Raw genomic sequence first — 21,582 nt, forward strand, 5'->3', positions numbered from 1 at the left:
AACTCATACCCTAGGAGTGACAGAGACATCATACCTTAGCTGGTGACAGATAACTCATACCCTAGGAGGTGACAGATAACGCATACCCTAGGGGTGACAGAGAAATCATACCCTAGGAGTGACAGAGAAATCATACCCTATGGGGTGACAGAGAAATCATACCCTAGGAGTGACAGAGACATCATACCTTAGCTGGTGACAGATAACTCATACCCTAGGGGTGACAGAGACATCATACCTTAGCTGGTGACAGATAACTCATACCCTAGGGGTGACAGAGAAATCATACCCTAGGAGTGACAGAGACATCATACCTTAGCTGGTGACAGATAACTCATACCCTAGGGGTGACAGAGACATCATACCTTAGCTGGTGACAGATAACTCATACCCTAGGGGTGACAGAGAAATCATACCCTAGGAGTGACAGAGACATCATACCTTAGCTGGTGACAGATAACTCATACCCTAGGGGTGACAGATACATCATACCTTAGCTGGTGACAGATAACTCATACCCTAGGGGTGACAGAGAACTCATACCCTAGGAGTGACAGAGACATCATACCTTAGCTGGTGACAGATAACTCATACCCTAGGGGTGACAGAGACATCATACCTTAGCTGGTGACAGATAACTCATACCCTAGGGGTGACAGAGAAATCATACCCGAGGAGTGACAGAGACATCATACCTTAGCTGGTGACAGATAACTCATACCCTAGGAGTGACAGAGACATCATACCTTAGCAGGTGACAGAGAGATCATACCCTAGGAGTGACAGAGAAATCATACCCTAGGAGTGACAGATAAATCATACCCTAGGGGTGACAGAGAATGCATGGCCTAGGGGTGATAGAGAAATCATACCCTAGGAGGGACAGATAAATCATACCCTAGGGGTGACAGAGACATCACTCCTTAGCTGGTGACAGAGAAATCATACCCTAGGAGTGACAGAGACATCATTCCTTAGCTGGTGACAGATAACTCATCCCCTAGGGGTGACAGATACATCATACCTTAGTTGGTGACAGATAACTCATACCCTAGGAGTGACAGAGACATCATTCCTTAGCTGGTGACAGATAAATCATACCCTAGGGGTGACAGAGACTTCACACCTTAGCTGGTGACAGAGAAATCATACCCTAGGGGTGACAGTGAAATCATACCCAAGTGGGTGACAGAGACATCATACCTTAGAGGTGACAGAGAAATCATACCCTAGGAGTGACAGAGACATCATACCTTAGCAGGTGACAGAGAAACCATACCCTAGGGGTGATAGAGAACTCATACCCTAGGGGTGACAGAAACAGCATACCTTAACTGGTGACAGAGAATGCATGCCCTAGGGGTGATAGAGAAATCATACCCTAGGAGTGACAGATAACTCATACCCTAGGGGTGACAGATACATCATACCTTAGTTGGTGACAGATAACTCATACCCTAGGAGTGACAGAGAAATCATACCCTAGGGTTGACAGAGAATTCATACCCTAGGGGGGACAGAGAATGCATGCCCTAGGGGTGATAGAGAAATCATACCTTAGGAGTGACAGATAATTCATACCCTAGAGGTGACAGAGAAATCATTCCCTACGGGTGACAGAGAAATCATACCCTAGGTGTGACAGAAGATTCATACCCTAGGGGTGACAGATAATTCATACCCTAGGGGTGACAGAGAATGCATGGCCTAGGGGTGATAGAGAAATCATACCCTAGAAGTGACAGATAAATCATAGGCTAGGGGTGACAGAGAACTCATACCTTAGCTGGTGACAGAGAACTAATACTCTAGGGGTGACAGAGAAATCATACCTAAGCTGGTGACAGATAACTCATACCCTAGGGGAGACAGAGACATCATACCTTAGCTGGTAACAGATAACTCATACCCTAGGGGTGACAGAGACATCAGACCTTAGCTGGTGACAGATAACTTATTCCCTAGGGATGACAGAGAAACCAAACCCTAGGAGTGACAGAGAAACCATACCCTAGGGGTGACAGAGAACTCATTCCTTAGGAGTGACAGAGAAATCATACCCTAGGAGTGACAGATAACTCATACCCTAGGGGAGACAGAGACATCATACCTTAGCTGGTAACAGATAACTCATACCCTAGGGGTGACAGAGAAATCATACCCTAGGTGTGACAGAAAATTCATACCCTAGGGGTGACAGATAATTCATACCCTAGGAGGTGACAGAGAATCTATACCATAGGGGTGACAGAGAAATCATACTCTAGGGGTGACAAAGAAATCTTGAAAAAGAAAAACGTGATATAAATCAGTAAAATGTGGGAGACATTGTCATCTGATGACAAAAGTAATGACGAGAGTAATATTGATAATGATTCTACACCGGTATTTATACCGGAATGTAACTGATTCCGGTACATGGTTTCTGTGCTGTAACATACATACCCCTATGTACACACACATTACACATATCCCTCTATGTACGTATACCCATTAAATATTTACCTGAATGTACGTATACCCATTAAATATTTACCTGAATGTACGTACACCCATTACATATTTACCTGAATGTACGTACACCAATTACATATTTACCTGAATGTACGTACATCCATTGCATATTTACCTGAATGTACGTACACCCATTAAATATTTACCTGAATGTACGTACACCCTTTACATATATATTTGAATGTACGTACATCCATTACATATTTATCTGTACGTAAGTACACCCATTACATATTTACCTGAATGTACGTACACCCATTACATATATAAACCTGAATGTACGTGCACCCATTACATATTTACCTGAATGTACGTACACCCATTACATATTTACCTGAATGTACGTACACCCATTACATATATATTTGAATGTACGTACATCCATTACATATTTACCTGAGTTAACGTACATCCATTACATATTTACCTGAATTTGCGTACACCCATTACATATTTATCTGAACTTACGTACATCCGTTGCGTGTATACCTGTACGTACGTACACCAATTGCATATATATTTGAATTTACGTACACCCATTACATATTTACCTGTATGTACATACACCCATTACATGTTTATCTGAATGTACGTACATCCATTACATATCTACCTGAATGTACGTACACCCATTAATATTTACGTGAATGTACGTACATCCATTACGTTTATACCTGAATGTGCGTACACCCATTAATATTTACCTGAATGAACGTAAACCCATTACATATTTACCTGTTTGTACGTACACCCATTACATATTTACCTGAATATACGTACACCTATGCCATCTGTACCTGTATGTACGTACACCTATGCCATCTGTACCTGTATGTACGTACACCTATGCCATCTGTACCTGTATGAACAAAGCCACGTCACAACACTGTGTTACCTTGTTACCATGTATTGCTGCTATGTCGTGGCATTACGTCATAAACTAAGGAACTCGAAACCCTGAGATAGGTATACGTACAGTGTACACTGTACAATAAACGTCAGATGACAAGAAGTGGTTATATAAACCTATTGACGTGTACTCTGCTAACAACAGACGGAATGAGATATCGTTTTACGGTGATCAATGGTTAACAATAATTACATTTCAAACATATTCATTAACATCATGCTTTGGAGCGGGCCAGGGTTTCCACCGGATAAAGCGCGGAAAAGCATCATATTTTGTATAAACTGCATGCTTTCCTCCGTGACCGGACCTGTTTGATGGAATGGATTGGCTCGCCATGATCTGTTTTGTGGTCTAGCTCTTGAGGCTGGTCGTCGTCTCTGCTGGGTTGGAGGTGTCGGTTTGACCGGTGCTGGAGTGGCAGCAAGTTGAGCCGGGCGAGGAGACGGCGCTGTCCCCTGGACCGACGATGTTTTTTGCTGAATCAGGCCTTGGTTTCCTGGGGCTTTGATTCCTGGGGCTCGATTTCCAGGTGCCTGGTTTCCTGGGACTCGGTTTCCTGGGGCTTGCTTTCCTGGGGCTCGATTTCCTGGTGCCTGGTTTCCTAAACCTTGGTTTCGAGGGGCTTGGTTTCCTGCGGCTTTGATTCCTGGGACTCGGTTTCCTGGGACCCGGTTTCCTGGGACTCGGTTTCCTGGGGCTTGCTTTCCTGGGGCTCGATTTCCTGGTGCCTGGTTTCCTAAACCTTGGTTTCTAGGGGCTTGGTTTCCTAGTGCTCGGTTTCTAGATGCCTGGTTTCCCGGTAGTCGGTTTCCTTGGGTCTGAATTCTTTTGACTTGCTGTCCTTGGTCTTGGTTTCCTGTGGCTTGATTTCCTTGGACTTGGCGAGTCACAGTTGACATTGCCTGCCATTTATTGTCGACAGTGTCTGTCGCCTGTTGCCTTGCCCTTCCCGTCTGTACACGTGGGCTTATTGTCTGTTCAAGTCTTGGTTTCATTGGCGGCCGCGTGGATTTACACTCCGATTTGTTGTCCGACTTCATGACTAGTCGCGGCTCACAGCCATCAGGGAGTACTCGGCACTCGTTAGGTACCACGAGCTTCGACGAACGAACGCCATACCTGTAAAGAAGTACGGTCATTATTAGCCTGGGTGCAATATTTGTTATCAATTCGTTTACCCTATTCATGTTTTATCTGGGCACAGTCCTGTATATATGTCAAAAAACCCAATCCTAACCTATGCATTTCGTTCGGTTACATTCATATATAATCACGCTAAGATACATTCATACATTTGTTTAGGACGGACAACCTTCTTCTTACGGGACACCTTTATATGTAGGGTAAGACATGCATTATGAACATACGGAACTGTATTTGAAGCATGACTAGTTACTACAATGTTTATGTATATAGGTGTGTATAACTGTCTGAATAGTCGGAAGTATATCGGTATTAGCTCTGTATTAAACGCGTTATTTTGAGCATATTACTTAATACTACTAATGTAATGAAATTCAATAGCAATGTCCGTTAGACGAGAAAGCTGATGACTTGGGTAGCTTCAATGTTTACAACCTACACTCTGTAGCATTGACTTGTATGTAGATTGTGTCTACAACGACATTACATTTACGTGCTATGTAAGTAATCATTAATTAAGTGTGAAGGTCACTCCATGTCGCGTGGTATCCGCACCACAAGTGCCCGGATGGTCAGTGACCAGGACCCCTGTCTGTCGGGTTATAGGTTTGAGTCCTTTGACTATAGGAGACTGATTCTTGAAACCTTCAACTAGTAGTTGGCGTGCCCGGGATCACCTGTCAGGTTTTAACAAATTATTGTTTACGTATGTCAGTTACTATTAACGCTCGTTTTTTTTTACACAAGTCAAACAGTGGCCGTCTGTCTCAGCCGTCACGTAACCCCGTGGTCGACTTATCATATGCTGATTTACTTATATAGTCTAAGGCGCCTCTCATGAATGGGGGACCCCTAGGAAAGCAATAAATAAAGGAGAAAATATACCTACAAAGTAAAACTGATGTAAGACCGGGACAAAAATAGCTCAACCTAAAACTGCATGATAAAACTCCAGAGAAATTTATGTAGTAGTAGTTTACAGAAAGGTGTAATGACGGAGCAGAGCGCAAGTACTTATGGTCAACTATGCACCCATTCCTATCTAACGAAGAGCAAACTATACGTATTTTACTCTTAAAGTGCAAGGTAGATGACATAACAGTGGCTTGTTAAATATGAAACAATTTGAACAATTCGTTGTAAATGTAGCTTCTATTATTGCCAAGCTTCTGTATGTCCAGTTTACGAAGTTCCTCGCGGTGTTTCAGTATAAAGTGGTTATGTAAGATTGAAGACGTCGGTTCAGTTAAAAGTCAATAGATAATGGAAGACAGGACAGCCTATCGAGGAGTTTAAAGAAATCTACCAGACTTGATAATGATAAAGGATGGCCGAACTAATAACGAGTCATCAAATTGTATGATGCCTGAATGTTCTTTCTCAGACAAACTGAAAATAGCAAAGATTGCTCCAATTGGTGAAAAAAGGATTAATCAAGCCAATTCATGTATAGACCTATTGGAACAGTGCTTACTACCTAGTCCGTGCAAGTTCGGGGAAAGAACTTTGTTTTGTATAATCATGATGATCAAACAAAAATTAAATGCTATAGCAATCTTTCCACCCCCAACACACACAGACAAACAAAAGGCGCTGTTTAAATTAATATGTTACTAGCCTATTTGTAAACATACCAGTACTGGTTGTAATGTACGTCTCGGCTATATTTTATATGCAAGAATCCATTGGCATATGACTGAGTATGGTTTTCAAAACAAATATTAATCAGAAACATAAAAAACGAAGTTATAACAATACATTTTGTAGTACACTGTAATATGATTTCTTATGAAATTTCTCATATATAAAGATCACTTCAAACAATTCTGTGTTCACACAGTATACTATTGAGTATCCTTGTCGTGAGTTCTGGGAAGACGGTATATTTTTTGAGTTTTTGTGGCAAGATTTTTCAGCAGACCGTAGGAATTCCTATAGGAACGAACTGAGTCCCTCGTTTGGCGCCTTCTTTTAGAAATTTCACAGTGCTCATTTTAATACATTGACAAATGTTGCTGCTATGAGAGAATAAAGATCGACTGGTTTAGAAATAGGGGTGTGAATTTAAATCTTTACAATTCTTGGAAAATGGCAGTTAAATTAAAAAAAATGGAAAATAAAGCATATTTCAAATGTTTATGAAGTTCCTCGCGGTGTTTCAGTAAAAAGGGGTTATGTAAGATTGAAGACGTCGGTTCAGTTAAAAGTCAGTAGAGAATGGGAGACAAGGCAGCCTATCAAGTTTTTTCAAATCAATGACAATTTTTTTTGTCTTTTTTCAAATCAATGACAAAATAAGATATTTTAATCAATTTATAACGGGAACAAGAAATTAGGCTTGAGCACACTTTCATGAGTACGGCCACATGCCTCCCACTTGATCAAGAATGAACTTCTTCTCCATCATATGTTATCAAGATCAGATCAATAGTAACCCAAGTCGTAGACCTCATTCATCCATATTTTAGGACAGGGTTTATTCATGAAATGCGATCATGGTACAGCATATGTTTAGATATATCAGATACACCAGAGCCCCCCAGAAACATCTACTGCCACTGTACAGATAGTTTGAGAAGTTTAACTGCAACCCCTATCAGATTAGCATCCACCATGAAGGAACGGTGAACAAGGGGCCAAGGAGACAGTGGTCACCTGACACTGAGATATGGTGTTGTTGACATCAACAAGAGATACTGTTTACGTCTGTAACCTTGTACATATCAACATGATAAGCTTTACTACTCGTTATCATTATATAAACAAATGTAGTATATGTTTACTGTTATTAACCTATTAAGGACTACTCCGTCAAAAGTATGGCTAACGGTAGGAAAACTCTAGCTGGGATCTTATTTATATGCTTCGGACTCATTCCAGGAAAAAAGTAAATGGCAGATTTATTTTCACATGTAAATAATCAATTTGGGACAAAAATCATTACGTTCGATTTACAGTTGTTTGAATATTTTAACAAATTCAAGTGAAATTTTAATGGACGGTTGAAGGCGCACCGTGGACGAATACATAATGTCAGATATTCTTTGTCCCAATAGGTCACGACTTAGGGATTCATCTTTTAGTCATCAAGCACGTGCTGCGGTCCTTACTACACACATGAACTTTATGTGTGCTTTTAATAACTTTTCCCAATCATATCACAGCTGTATGTATTGCTATATATTTGTTTATACTCAGTTGAATTAATTATTCTAGCATTCCAACTACAGAATCTGAAGGCAGGTAGGGACTATTCCATTAGCTGACTCTCTGACCCCACCTGTATAACTATTGTTTTGACAATATAATGTATCTGTTGTGTGATTACTTGACCTATGCTAATATATAAAAGGTTGTGCTAGCTTGTTTAAGCAGGTACTGTGTTTAAACACAATTAGCTTAACCTGCCCCTATACATGTTTCAGAGGTAAATAGGGAGTGTCCGTCGACTGGTTTACACCTGTTGGCATGATATCGTTTGTCATTCTTCATTGGGAGCGTTGTATCTACCTTACAGATAGATATACACGATGAAGGTAATATGGCTTAAATGTTAGCGTACACAGGTGATGAGTAGTGTCAGATGTCAAGAGAAGTCTGGACATTCTCACTGGACATATGTAAACATTTGTACACATCATTTAGTCTACACAAAGGGTGGTCGGAGCTAGCCGCTTTCTACGTGGGTGTCCTAAATACAGCTGCGAACAACACAAATATCAAAAACGATAAACGACAGCGTTTTTATATATGTAGCTTATAAGTTTAAATACCTATGACATTGTTTTAAACATCTGATTAAACGAATGGATATCAAAGAAATGTATAACTGCACCAAAAAGAATACTCGCGGAAGTTTTACGATTTGTAAATCAGTGAAGACCATTTCGATCAATGAACGGGAGATAACTCCCAAATGTGTATGTTACGTTATTCTATAGCATTTGGATTGGTTATTTTCTATAGCATGTGGATTGAGTGTTATTTTCTATAGCATGTGGATTGAGTGTTATTTTCTATAGCATGTGGATGGAGTGTTATTTTCTATAGCGAGTGTTATTCTTGTCATCTAGAGATCATGTTATCGTCATAAGAGTTGTAAAGCATAAGATATCGCGACATATGATATTTCTAGTATTAGGAGAGGAGTAAACATCCGTGTAGGTATCACGTGATCACAGGGCGGTTCGTTTCGTATCTTAACCCGAGCTTTCATTTTGTAGTAACCTCTTTGTCAACCAATTCTTTGTGAGGAAAAGACAAAATGGATCCCAAAACGATCTCAAGCAGCTTTAACAAATCCAACCTCAAATCTAATTTAATTCGTCCCACTGGCCAATGGAATACGGCATTTCTACTGGTGGTGCCACCTAGCGCATCCCATAATACACAACACACACACTGATTTCACAATTTAACTGTTAACACTGAAAATTGGTTTGGTTTTAACCGGAAGCCTTTTTTTTTTACCTTTTTATTGGTATGGAAATGAGAAAGAATAAAACCTTACCGCACACACAGAGTATTTCCTCAAACACACACAGCTATTACCTCACATCCTCCAAAGATTTCCACTGTGCACACACAGACATTACCTCACGTGCTACACATATTTCCACTGTGCACACAGAGACATTACCTAACATCCTACACAGATTTCCACTGTGCACACAGAGACATTACCTCACGTGCTACACAGATTTCCACTGTGCACACACAGACATTTCCTCACGTGCTACACAGATTTCCACTGTGCACACAGAGACATTACCTCACGTGCTACACAGATTTCCACTGTGCACACACAGACATTACCTCACATCCTACACAGATTTTCACTGTGCACACAGAGACATTACCTAACATCCTACACAGATTTCCACTGTGCACACAGAGACATTACCTCACGTCCTACACAGATTTCCACTTTGCACACAGAGACATTACCTCACATCCTACACAGATTTCCACTGTGCACACAGAGATATTACCTCACATCCTACACAGATTTCCACTGTGCACACACAGACATTACCTCACGTGCTACACAGATTTCCACTGTGCACACAGAGACATTACCTCACATCCTGCACAGATTTCCACTGTGCACACACAGACATTACCTCACATCCTACACAGATTTCCACTTTGCACACAGAGAATATCTCACCCGCAGCACTGGAGTCCGTTTCTGGTGCAGTGACATTCAGAACACTCACTGGTCCGGAACCTGGAGCCCGGTATCACAGAGAGTTTTACCGTCGAGTTGCCGCTTCCGATTGCATAATCACAGTAGAATTTCCTCGTCCCAAATACTGCAAATCATAATTAGTGACACTCAGACATCATGTTACATTTTATAAATACCAGAATACTGCAAATCGTAATTAGTGACCCGCAAACATCATGTTACATTTTCTATATACCCAAATACTGCAAATCGTAATTAGTGACCCTCAAACATCATGTTACATTTTATAAATACCCAAAAACTGCAAATCGTAATTGACATTTAAACAAGTTAAATTATCTACAATGCATGTAATTTCGTTAGATACATATTTAAAATTATAGGTGGTTCTTTATTCATGTAGCGATCTCAACATGCATAGGTGAATGTTTATGTCATTTCGTCCCCACTTTACCTTAATCTAAACTGTGTTCAAACCACAAATCATTTTTACCAAGCTGAAGAAATATTTCTATGTACACGTGGTTGTATGTGAAACTGTTTGACATTGGTAGGTTTTACGTTTTAAACTTCAGCCTAAGATTTTTTAGATCCAGGGACCACTGGACATCGATTTGCGAGTGTCCTTTACGACGCATCACGGCTACTAAATAGCGGCGCCGTTTCCATTGGGTCCAACTTGTGGCGGGCATGAAGTGCGAGTCTGAGCTAACATCAGTATGTATCGTCATTGTACGTATCTTCCCGACACAACACAATCAACTTTTTATCGTTAGCACAGGGCAAGTTAAACATGTTATAGCAGGACACGACGTTTATAACAAGCACTCACTTGTCAAACCTCACTATATTGATATACAAGGTAAGCAAAAACTGTATCTATAAAGACACTAATATGCACGAGTGGATTAATCTGCCGTAATGTCTGGGTCCGTGACTTGGACGTTTTTGTAGTGAGAATTGATCAGTGATTAAAAGAGAAGTTAAAAAATTGTCTTACAATGAGCGACATTTTTTCCATTTTTTTTTGATAATGTATTAACAGGTCCTAGAACTCACAATATATATGTAACTCGATTATTTCCAAAGCTGATCGCGATATTCCTGTAACATCTCTTGACTAGGGACCTACACAGAGCAACTTTGTCTTAATTAACCCTACAGAGCTGGTGATTGACTTGAATGATGCCTGAGGGTTACCCTCGTGCTATATATCATGTGTGTACTAGTAGTATACTTATAACGTACTAGTAGTATACTTATAACGTACTAGTAGTATACTTATAACGTACTAGTAGTATACTTATAACGTACTAGTAGTATACTTATAACGTACTAGTAGTATACTTATAACGTACTAGTAGTATACTTATAACGTACTAGTAGTATACTTATAACGTACTAGTAGTATACTTATAACGTACTAGTAGTATACTTATAACGTACTAGTAGTATACTTATAACGTACTAGTAGTATACTTATAACGTACTAGTAGTATACTTATAACGTACTAGTAGTATACTTATAACGTACTAGTAGTATACTTATAACGTACTAGTAGTATACTTATAACGTACTAGTAGTATACTTATAACGTACTAGTAGTATACTTATAACGTACTAGTAGTATACTTATAACGTACTAGTAGTATACTTATAACGTACTAGTAGTATACTTATAACGTACTAGTAGTATACTTATAACGTACTAGTAGTATACTTATAACGTACTAGTAGTATACTTATAACGTACTAGTAGTATACTTATAACGTACTAGTAGTATACTTATAACGTACTAGTAGTATACTTATAACGTACTAGTAGTATACTTATAACGTACTAGTAGTATACTTATAACGTACTAGTAGTATACTTATAACGTACTAGTAGTATACTTATAACGTACTAGTAGTATACTTATAACGTACTAGTAGTATACTTATAACGTACTAGTAGTATACTTATAACGTACTAGTAGTATACTTATAACGTACTAGTAGTATACTTATAACGTACTAGTAGTATACTTATAACGTACTAGTAGTATACTTATAACGTACTAGTAGTATACTTATAACGTACTAGTAGTATACTTATAACGTACTAGTAGTATACTTATAACGTACTAGTAGTATACTTATAACGTACTAGTAGTATACTTATAACGTACTAGTAGTATACTTATAACGTACTAGTAGTATACTTATAACGTACTAGTAGTATACTTATAACGTACTAGTAGTATACTTATAACGTACTAGTAGTATACTTATAACGTACTAGTAGTATACTTATAACGTACTAGTAGTATACTTATAACGTACTAGTAGTATACTTATAACGTACTAGTAGTATACTTATAACGTACTAGTAGTATACTTATAACGTACTAGTAGTATACTTATAACGTACTAGTAGTATACTTATAACGTACTAGTAGTATACTTATAACGTACTAGTAGTATACTTATAACGTACTAGTAGTATACTTATAACGTACTAGTAGTATACTTATAACGTACTAGTAGTATACTTATAACGTACTAGTAGTATACTTATAACGTACTAGTAGTATACTTATAACGTACTAGTAGTATACTTATAACGTACTAGTAGTATACTTATAACGTACTAGTAGTATACTTATAACGTACTAGTAGTATACTTATAACGTACTAGTAGTATACTTATAACGTACTAGTAGTATACTTATAACGTACTAGTAGTATACTTATAACGTACTAGTAGTATACTTATAACGTACTAGTAGTATACTTATAACGTACTAGTAGTATACTTATAACGTACTAGTAGTATACTTATAACGTACTAGTAGTATACTTATAACGTACTAGTAGTATACTTATAACGTACTAGTAGTATACTTATAACGTACTAGTAGTATACTTATAACGTACTAGTAGTATACTTATAACGTACTAGTAGTATACTTATAACGTACTAGTAGTATACTTATAACGTACTAGTAGTATACTTATAACGTACTAGTAGTATACTTATAACGTACTAGTAGTATACTTATAACGTACTAGTAGTATACTTATAACGTACTAGTAGTATACTTATAACGTACTAGTAGTATACTTATAACGTACTAGTAGTATACTTATAACGTACTAGTAGTATACTTATAACGTACTAGTAGTATACTTATAACGTACTAGTAGTATACTTATAACGTACTAGTAGTATACTTATAACGTACTAGTAGTATACTTATAACGTACTAGTAGTATACTTATAACGTACTAGTAGTATACTTATAACGTACTAGTAGTATACTTATAACGTACTAGTAGTATACTTATAACGTACTAGTAGTATACTTATAACGTACTAGTAGTATACTTATAACGTACTAGTAGTATACTTATAACGTACTAGTAGTATACTTATAACGTACTAGTAGTATACTTATAACGTACTAGTAGTATACTTATAACGTACTAGTAGTATACTTATAACGTACTAGTAGTATACTTATAACGTACTAGTAGTATACTTATAACGTACTAGTAGTATACTTATAACGTACTAGTAGTATACTTATAACGTACTAGTAGTATACTTATAACGTACTAGTAGTATACTTATAACGTACTAGTAGTATACTTATAACGTACTAGTAGTATACTTATAACGTACTAGTAGTATACGTACTAGTAGTATACTTATAACGTACTGGCAGTATACATATAACGTACTAGTAGTATACATAAAACGTACTAGTAGTATACTTATAACGTACTGGCAGTATACTACTAGTACGCTATAAGTATACTACTAGAACGTTATAAGTATACTACTAGAACGTTATAAGTATACTACCAGTACGTTATAAGTATACTGCTAGTACGTTATAAGTATATTACTATTACATTATAAGTATACTACTAGCACGTTATATGTATACTATTAGTACGTTATAAGTATACTACCAGTACGTTATATGTATACTCCTAGTACGTTATAAGTATAGTACTAGTACGTTATAAGAATACTACTAGTAAGTTATATGTATACTACTATTACGTTATAAGTATACTACCAGTACGTTATAAGTATATTACTAGTAAGTTATATGTATACTACTACTACGTTATAAGTATACTACCAGTACGTATACTACTAGTAGAATACTTATAACGTACTAGGAGTATACATATAACGTAATAGTAGTATCCATATAACGTACTAGTAGGATACATATAACGTACTAGTAGGATACATATAACGTACTAATAGTATACATATAACGTACTAGTAAGGTACTTATAACGTACTAGCAGTATACTTATAACGTAATAGTAGTATCCATATAACGTACTAGTAAGGTACTTATAACGTACTAGTGGTATACTTATAACGTACTGGTAGCAGACTTATAACGAACTAGTAGTATACATATAAAGTACTAGTAGTATACATCTAACGTACTAGTAGTATCCATATAACGTACTAGTAGGATACTTATAAAGTACTAGTAGTATACTTATAACGTACTAGTAGTATACATATAACGTGCTAGTATTATACTTATAACGTAGTAGTAGTATACATATAACGTACTAGTAGTATACTTATAACGTACTAGTAGTATAATTATAACGTACTAGTAGTATACTTATAACGTAATAGCATTAGGCCTCGTCATGCTTGTTTTGTACATGTAAGAACTTCTATTTGTTGTTTAACATGTAATGCGTAAACTCGCCTTTTCGCTGTTGTACTAGATGCTTTTTCTTAATAATGGTCCTGTTTGTGTGATACTTTCGTAGGTAAATTGTTGTTTAAAGTAACCGTACTTACAACCATCGGACACATCCTGTCCGAAAACCAAGTGGATAGATCTGTTAAACAAGGCAGAGGTGCTGGTCCCGAGGGCCTCTGCATAGTTACCTACTTACATACGACCGGGGCTGTGTTGTCTAATGCAAGACAAGAACGGTAAAATAGAGTGTGTTCCCGACATCAAAGAAGTCTGAGTACTCTAAGATGACACTTTTCATTCATAATACGCCATTGTACATCCCACATACACATACTACACCAAGAACCCCTCTAACATGTTACGCCCCGACATACTTACAACATCCTAACCAAACAGCCAAGGATTAAGAAACTTTCGCAGTATAAAAAGCGACCGGGATATGATTATGGCGAGCTACACGATGTCAAGCGACCATACCGTTTTTCATTTTATTGTTACAGAGACGTATGCACAATGCGTATAATGCATCTCTGTCTTTCCGTCTGTTGGGTAACTGAAACATTAATCGGTAATCAAAACGAACGAGAAATTACTGAAATAGACGCTACTTATTTACTATACCTTATGTCAAAAACAACAAAATGCTTCTACATTGAGATGACTTATATATATAAAATTGTCCACAGTTAGCAAGTGTAGATTACAACTATATATATATATTGGTGGCGATCAGTCTTGACGTCCGTTGTCTTCTTCCCTTCCGAGTTCTAATGAAGCCAAGAAACGAAGAAAATGTAGGGTGGAACAGTAGATCGTAAGACTATTGTATCTCGGCTCAGAATTAAAACCATAAAAATATTTAAAAGTGCGTATTGAGAGTCACGAAAACTTAAAACTATAACTCTCTTATAAGCACAACAGGTAACAGTCACACAAAAGTGCATGGGCATAAAACAGCGATTGTATTGTGTCAGTATAACCGATGATGTATGCGAGAGCAACGACACCTGTCGGATATAACAGACCTTATATTTGTGTCGCTGTTAGATGACGGATAGCCTGTCCGTCGCCTGGCGAAGGTTACCCGCCCAATGTAAAAGACACTTAAAATGTTCTGGTGAGTTTACCATCCAAACGACGAGGTATTGTGTTTTGTGTCACATGTACGACTATTTGTTAATTACACAACACAACAATCGCCATTATTTTATTACGTACTAACCACAGGTACCTGGGAATATGTTATAACTTTATTTGGACCTAAACTAGGGTGTTCAGAGTCATTTTACGCGTTTGAGGTTTTTTTTTCAACTTTCGGTAAAAAAAAAAAAGCCACCCCAATGATGATATACGAGAAGGGAGGAAAGCTCTCAAAGTCAAAAAATCAACCCCACCTATCTTGCTTGCATGGAAAAAAATTGGTTGGTGTAAGAAAAAATGCTTTGTACCGTTGGATAGATGGATATATTTTCTTTTAAAACAACTCCAGAAACACGCAATTTCCGAGATTCAAAGTTTTGCGCAGTTATGGAGCCATTTTTGGTTATTAATGAGGTTGATGTCAGCCACGTGCCGAAACATTCAGTGTTGACTAGCTGGGTTTTTTTGGGGGGAAATGACTGCGCTTCCAGCCAATCACACCACGGGTTTCAGTTTTTGATATAAGAAAGTTTGACGGGGTCGACTTTTCGACATTGAAAACTCCCTTCTCGTATATAATCATCATTGGGGGTCGCTTTTTGGTTTTATAGAAAGTTGATAAAAAAACCTAAAACGTGTAAAATTGCTCTGAATTACATCTTAGTTTAGGTACTAATAGCTGAAACCCCGCTTTATATAGCATACCAAGTTGTGTAAGCCAAATGTGGATAGTGTTATCTGCATACCGATATACATGTAATAAAAGAATAATAGGACCTTGTATAGATTCAATAAGACAATATTAAGACCTCGTTAATGCACAATAAAATAATAATAAGACTTTGTGTATGTACCATAAAATAATCATATATCCTTGTGTAGGTGCGATAAAGGAAAAATAGGTATCTAAGGAGACTAATGGCTAAGGTACACTGTCGCCATAGATTGAGGTGTTTTACGAAACGAACGATTCTTAACCAACCAACCATCACACATCACGAATGCACATGAGCTTCAAGAAATATGTTGACTTCAATTTGAAAAAAGTAATTAATTTCCATGAACACTCGGATTAACTCTTGTTGTGACGAAGTTGGTTTAATTGGAACATAGATATACAGCGGCGACTGAGGATCAAAACCTAATGTTACACAGCGGCGACTGAGGATCAAAACCTAATGTTACACAGCGGCGACTGAGGATCAAAACCTAACATTATACAACGGCGACTGAGGATCAAAACCTATTATTACACAGCGGCGACTGAGGATCAAAACCTAATATTAAACAACGGCGACTGAGGATCAAAACCTAATATTGCACAACGGCGACTGAGGATCAAAACCTAATATTAAACAACGGCGACTGAGGATCAAAACCTATTATTACACAGCGGCGACTGAGGATCAAAACCTAATATTACACAGCGGCGACTGAGGATCAAAACCTAATATTACACAACGGCGACTGAGGATCAAAACCTAATATTACACAACGGCGACTGAGGATCAAAACCTAATATTACACAGCGGCGACTGAGGATCAAAACCTAATATTACACAGCGGCGACTGAGGATCAAAACCTAATATTACACAACGGCGACTGAGGATCAAAACCTAATATTACACAACGGCGACTGAGGATCAAAACCTAATATTACACAACGGCGACTGAGGATCAAAACCTAATATTACACAACGGCGACTGAGGATCAAAACCTAATATTACACAACGGCGACTGAGGATCAAAACCTAATATTACACAACGGCGACGTGGACTGCACGTTAACAGATAACCGACGGCGCTGCAGAATTACATGTATGTTAAATAGAATTTATCCGTCGCAATGTGGGCTTTTCAGGACGCAGATTTATGATAGATATAAATACATGAGCGTCGACATGACTGTAAGATAAATATAAATATATGCAGAGACGCGGCTGTAAGGTAAATATAAATACATGAGCAGCGACGCGATTGTAAGATAAATAATGAATAAATGATGAATATATGCGACTGTAAGATAAATAATGAATCTTTGAACAGCAAGGCGGCTTGAAGATAAATATGTAACATGAAAGCCGACGCGACTGATAGATAAATGTAAATATAACCGTTCTGCTGAAACTACTTTCTCCTCTTTTGTCCTAACTTCGAACAATTAAGATTACAATGTTTTAGAAATCTTCCTCCTGGGAATAATTTAAATCTGCTGCTGTATGGAAATCCTGATATGCCATATCCATATAACTTAAATGTTTTTGACTCTGTCCAACAATTTATCTGCAAGTCGAAACGATTTTAGTGCAAGATTTATTTATTTTATTTCATTTTTTTATTTAATTATTGCGTTTGTTTAAACAATGTTCATTAACTTTGAAACCTATGTTGTTCGACAAAACTTGTGACACGTCAGTATGATATTTAGACTTAATGAGGTTTGTTGATACTGAAATTAAAATTAATATCAACTACATGTACAACACTCTTGTATTTTACAGGATATCAGTATACTTTTTTGATTGGAATCAACGTAAGGCAATTGCTATGTAATTTAGAGATTTCAAATGTATTTAATGCATCCTTATATAGAGCTCATTAGGGTTACCTTTTCATGAATCACATTTCAACAAGATTCAACCAAGTAATGCAGTTATTTTTGTTATTCTCTCCGTCCTACTGCCAGGTTTATTAATAAGGAGCCGAATTGATATAAGTACTTATATACTTGTTTTCGAATCCTCTTTGTTGATTTTTGTATTATTTTGTCACTGCCATATTGAATAAAATATATAGAGTGTCAATGCGGGCTTTTTGTAAATAAATATATAAGAGATATTACGGAGTTGGAGCTAGAACTTTATAAAATGATATGCGGCGGATCGTTAAGCTTTACGATTAATTATAAATAATTATGAGTATGGCCATGAAGTGTGCTTTAATTACGATATGGCGGTTTCATTGGTCAATCGTTCTAGCTAATGGAACACTAATCTTCCGAACATTATATATTATTATGATTAAGGAAAAAACTATTGTAAATCGGTAAAAACATATGCCTTTGTACAAAATTAAGAAAGTGTATTTGAGCTTAATTAATACGAAAAACAACTTCTATGATTCAATCTAAGAAGACGTCATCCTACCTGTGACCTCTTGTCGGGCGGGCGTGTATGTACAGGCCATCGACTGCTGTAGAACTCCGAGAATTAACATCGCAAGTAAAGCAAACTCCATCTCGAAAATTATCAGTCTTCCAGATAAGAACTCTCTAAAACACAGCTGCTCCAATTAGTTGTCTCAACAACGGTTCTGACCAAAGTGTGTGCCGAGACCTCCAAGTCGAGGTAAAGTAACGTGTCTAGCGAACGTCACGAGCTGTCAAGGACGTTACGTGGATCTGATCAGCACTGTTCATTATAAAGGTCGCTACTACGATCTGCTCCGGAGGTCAAGACTTCAGTGTAGCCAGGTCACGCTGTACCGTCGCCGCGTGTCAGTGACAATGTGACGTAACGTAGGATGGTCGTACGCTTCACATTGTTTAAAGTTCTTTCTATCTTACCACTCATAATCACGTCTGGACGACACGCCGATAAAAAGTGTCGAATTTAATGATATTATTAAATTTCATGACTCGTTTCAGTCTTCACATACGTACTGATCAATTATCAGTGACAATTACATAGTAGGTTTTTACCGCCGACTGCTGACAGTCTGTTGTGTGTCATTGCCGTGGGCGTTACATCAATGTGACGTAATCATACTGTAGTTTTCTTATTATTGACATGGGGGATTCAGTGTATTACAATGAGCAGTTCTTACATTTCTTTACTGAACTTACGGTGGGTGAGATATTTTCAAACGGAATTATCGAAATATATTATTTGTTATTATGTGAGGAGTCTGACATCACGTATAGCGAGAGGTTGGGATGCGCCGTGATGTTAGGAGACATGGAGCGGTAACCGGTAAAGAGGTGTTGGGAGGCGCGGTGATGTTAGGAGACATGGAGCGGTAACCGATTGCTAGGAGACATGGGGCGGTAACCGATATAGAGGTGACGGGAGGCGCGGTGATGTTAGGAGACATGGAGCGGTAACCAGTTTAGAGGTGATGGGAGGCGCGGTGATGTTAGGAGACATGGAGCGGTAACCGGTATAGAGGTGTTGGGAGGCGCGGTGATGTTAGGAGTCATGGAGCGGTAACCGATTGTTAGGAGTCATGGAGCGGTAACCGATATAGAGGTGATGGGAGGCGCGGTGATGTTAGGAGTCATGGAGCGGTAACCGATTGTTAGGAGACATGGAGCGGTAACCGATATAGAGGTGATGGGTGGCGCTGTGATGTTAGGAGACATGGAGCGGTAACCGATATAGAAGTGATGGGTGGCGCGGTGATGTTAGGAGTCATGGAGCGGTAACCGATATAGAGGTGATGGGTGGCGCTGTGATGTTAGGAGACATGGAGCGGTAACCGATATAGAGGTGATGGGTGGCTCGGTGATGTTAGGAGACATGGAGCGGTAACCGATTGCTAGGAGACATGGAGCGGTAACCGATATAGAGGTGACGGGAGGCGCGGTGATGTTAGGAGACATGGAGCGGTAACCGGTTTAGAGGTGATGGGAGGCGCGGTGATGTTAGGAGACATGGAGCGGTAACCGATATAGAGGTGATGGGGGACGAGAAGCACAAAAGTTGAGAGACTTGGTACCAAGATGTTTGAAGGGCCTCGGTGGCCAAGTGGTAAAGGCGTCTGACATCCTAGATCTGCTACCACTAGTCCTCCACCAATGGGTCGCGGGTTCCAGACCTACTGGGGGCAGTCTCCAGGTACTTCCCGTAGGTCGGTGGTTTTTCTTCGGGTACTCCGGCTTTCCTCCACCACCAAAACCTGGCATGTCCTTAAATGACCATATCTTTTAATAGGACGTACAACACAAACAAACCCAACCGAGATGTTTGAAGTATTTGTATAGAGATGTTTGAGACATACAGGAGACGTGTGGGGAGGGCTGGAACTGAGATTCTACCCCATGTAGTAGACGTGTAGGGAGGGATGGAACTGAGAATCTAACACAGGAGACATGTAGGGAGTGCTGGAACTGAGATTCTACCCCATGTAGTAGACGTGTAGGGAGGGATGGAACTGAGAATCTACCCCATGTAGTAGACGTGTGGGGAGGGCTGGAACTGAGATTCTACCTCATGTAGTAGACGTGTAGGGAGGGCTGGAACTGAGATTATACCCCATGTAGTAGACGTGTAGGGAGGGCTGGAACTAAGATTCTACCTCATGTAGTAGACGTGTGGGGAGGGCTGGAACTGAGATTCTACCTCAGGAGACGTGTAGGGAGGGCTGGAACTGAGATTCTCCCACAGGAGACGTGTAGGGAGGGCTGGAACTGAGATTCTGCCCCATGTAGTAGACGTGTAGGGAGGGCTGGAACAGAGATTCTACCTTATGTAGTAGACATGTGGGGAGGGCTGGAACTGAGATTCTACCCCATGTAGTAGACATGTAGGGAGGGCTGGAACTGAGATTCTACCACAGGAGACGTGTAGGGAGGGCTGGAACTGAGATTCTCCCACAGGAGACGTGTAGGGAGGGCTGGAACTGAGATTCTCCCACAGGAGACGTGTAGGGAGGGCTGGAACTGAGATTCTACCTTATGTTATAATACTAGGTACAGAGATGTTTGCGACATACAGGAGACGTATTGGGAGGACTGGAACTGAGATTCTACCTCATGTAGTAGACGTGTGGGGAGGGCTGGAACTGAGATTATACCTCATGTAGTAGACGTGTAGGGAGGTCTGGAACTGAGATTCTACCCCATGTAGTAGACGTGTAGGGAGGGCTGGAACAGAGATTCTACCCCATATAGTAGACGTGTCGGGAGGGCTGGAACAGAGATTCGACCACAGGAGACATGTAGGGAGGGC

At 38.9% G+C, this 21,582-nt stretch overlaps 1 protein-coding gene across 2 annotated transcripts; it reads right to left on the reverse strand.

The window, feature by feature from the left end:
* Positions 1-1,809: 1,809 nt before the first annotated feature.
* On the reverse strand, positions 1,810-18,942 carry LOC110451480. 2 transcript variants are annotated; one of them, XM_021499518.1, is made up of 4 exons: positions 18,781-18,942; positions 9,738-9,882; positions 4,167-4,543; positions 1,810-4,031 (listed from the first exon to the last, which is right to left on the reverse strand). In XM_021499518.1, exons 1-4 carry the CDS (start codon positions 18,869-18,871, stop codon positions 3,613-3,615), a joined length of 1,032 nt encoding a protein of 343 aa, XP_021355193.1. In that variant the 5' UTR covers positions 18,872-18,942; the 3' UTR covers positions 1,810-3,612. The 2 variants fall into 2 exon arrangements, with proteins under 2 accessions (XP_021355193.1, XP_021355192.1); XM_021499517.1 differs by having other exon boundaries at positions 1,810-4,543.
* Between the last annotated feature and the right edge of the window lie 2,640 nt (positions 18,943-21,582).

The sequence above is a fragment of the Mizuhopecten yessoensis genome, unplaced genomic scaffold (assembly GCF_002113885.1).
Source record: "Mizuhopecten yessoensis strain PY_sf001 unplaced genomic scaffold, ASM211388v2 scaffold6063, whole genome shotgun sequence".
Taxonomy (NCBI): Eukaryota; Metazoa; Mollusca; class Bivalvia; order Pectinida; family Pectinidae; genus Mizuhopecten; species Mizuhopecten yessoensis.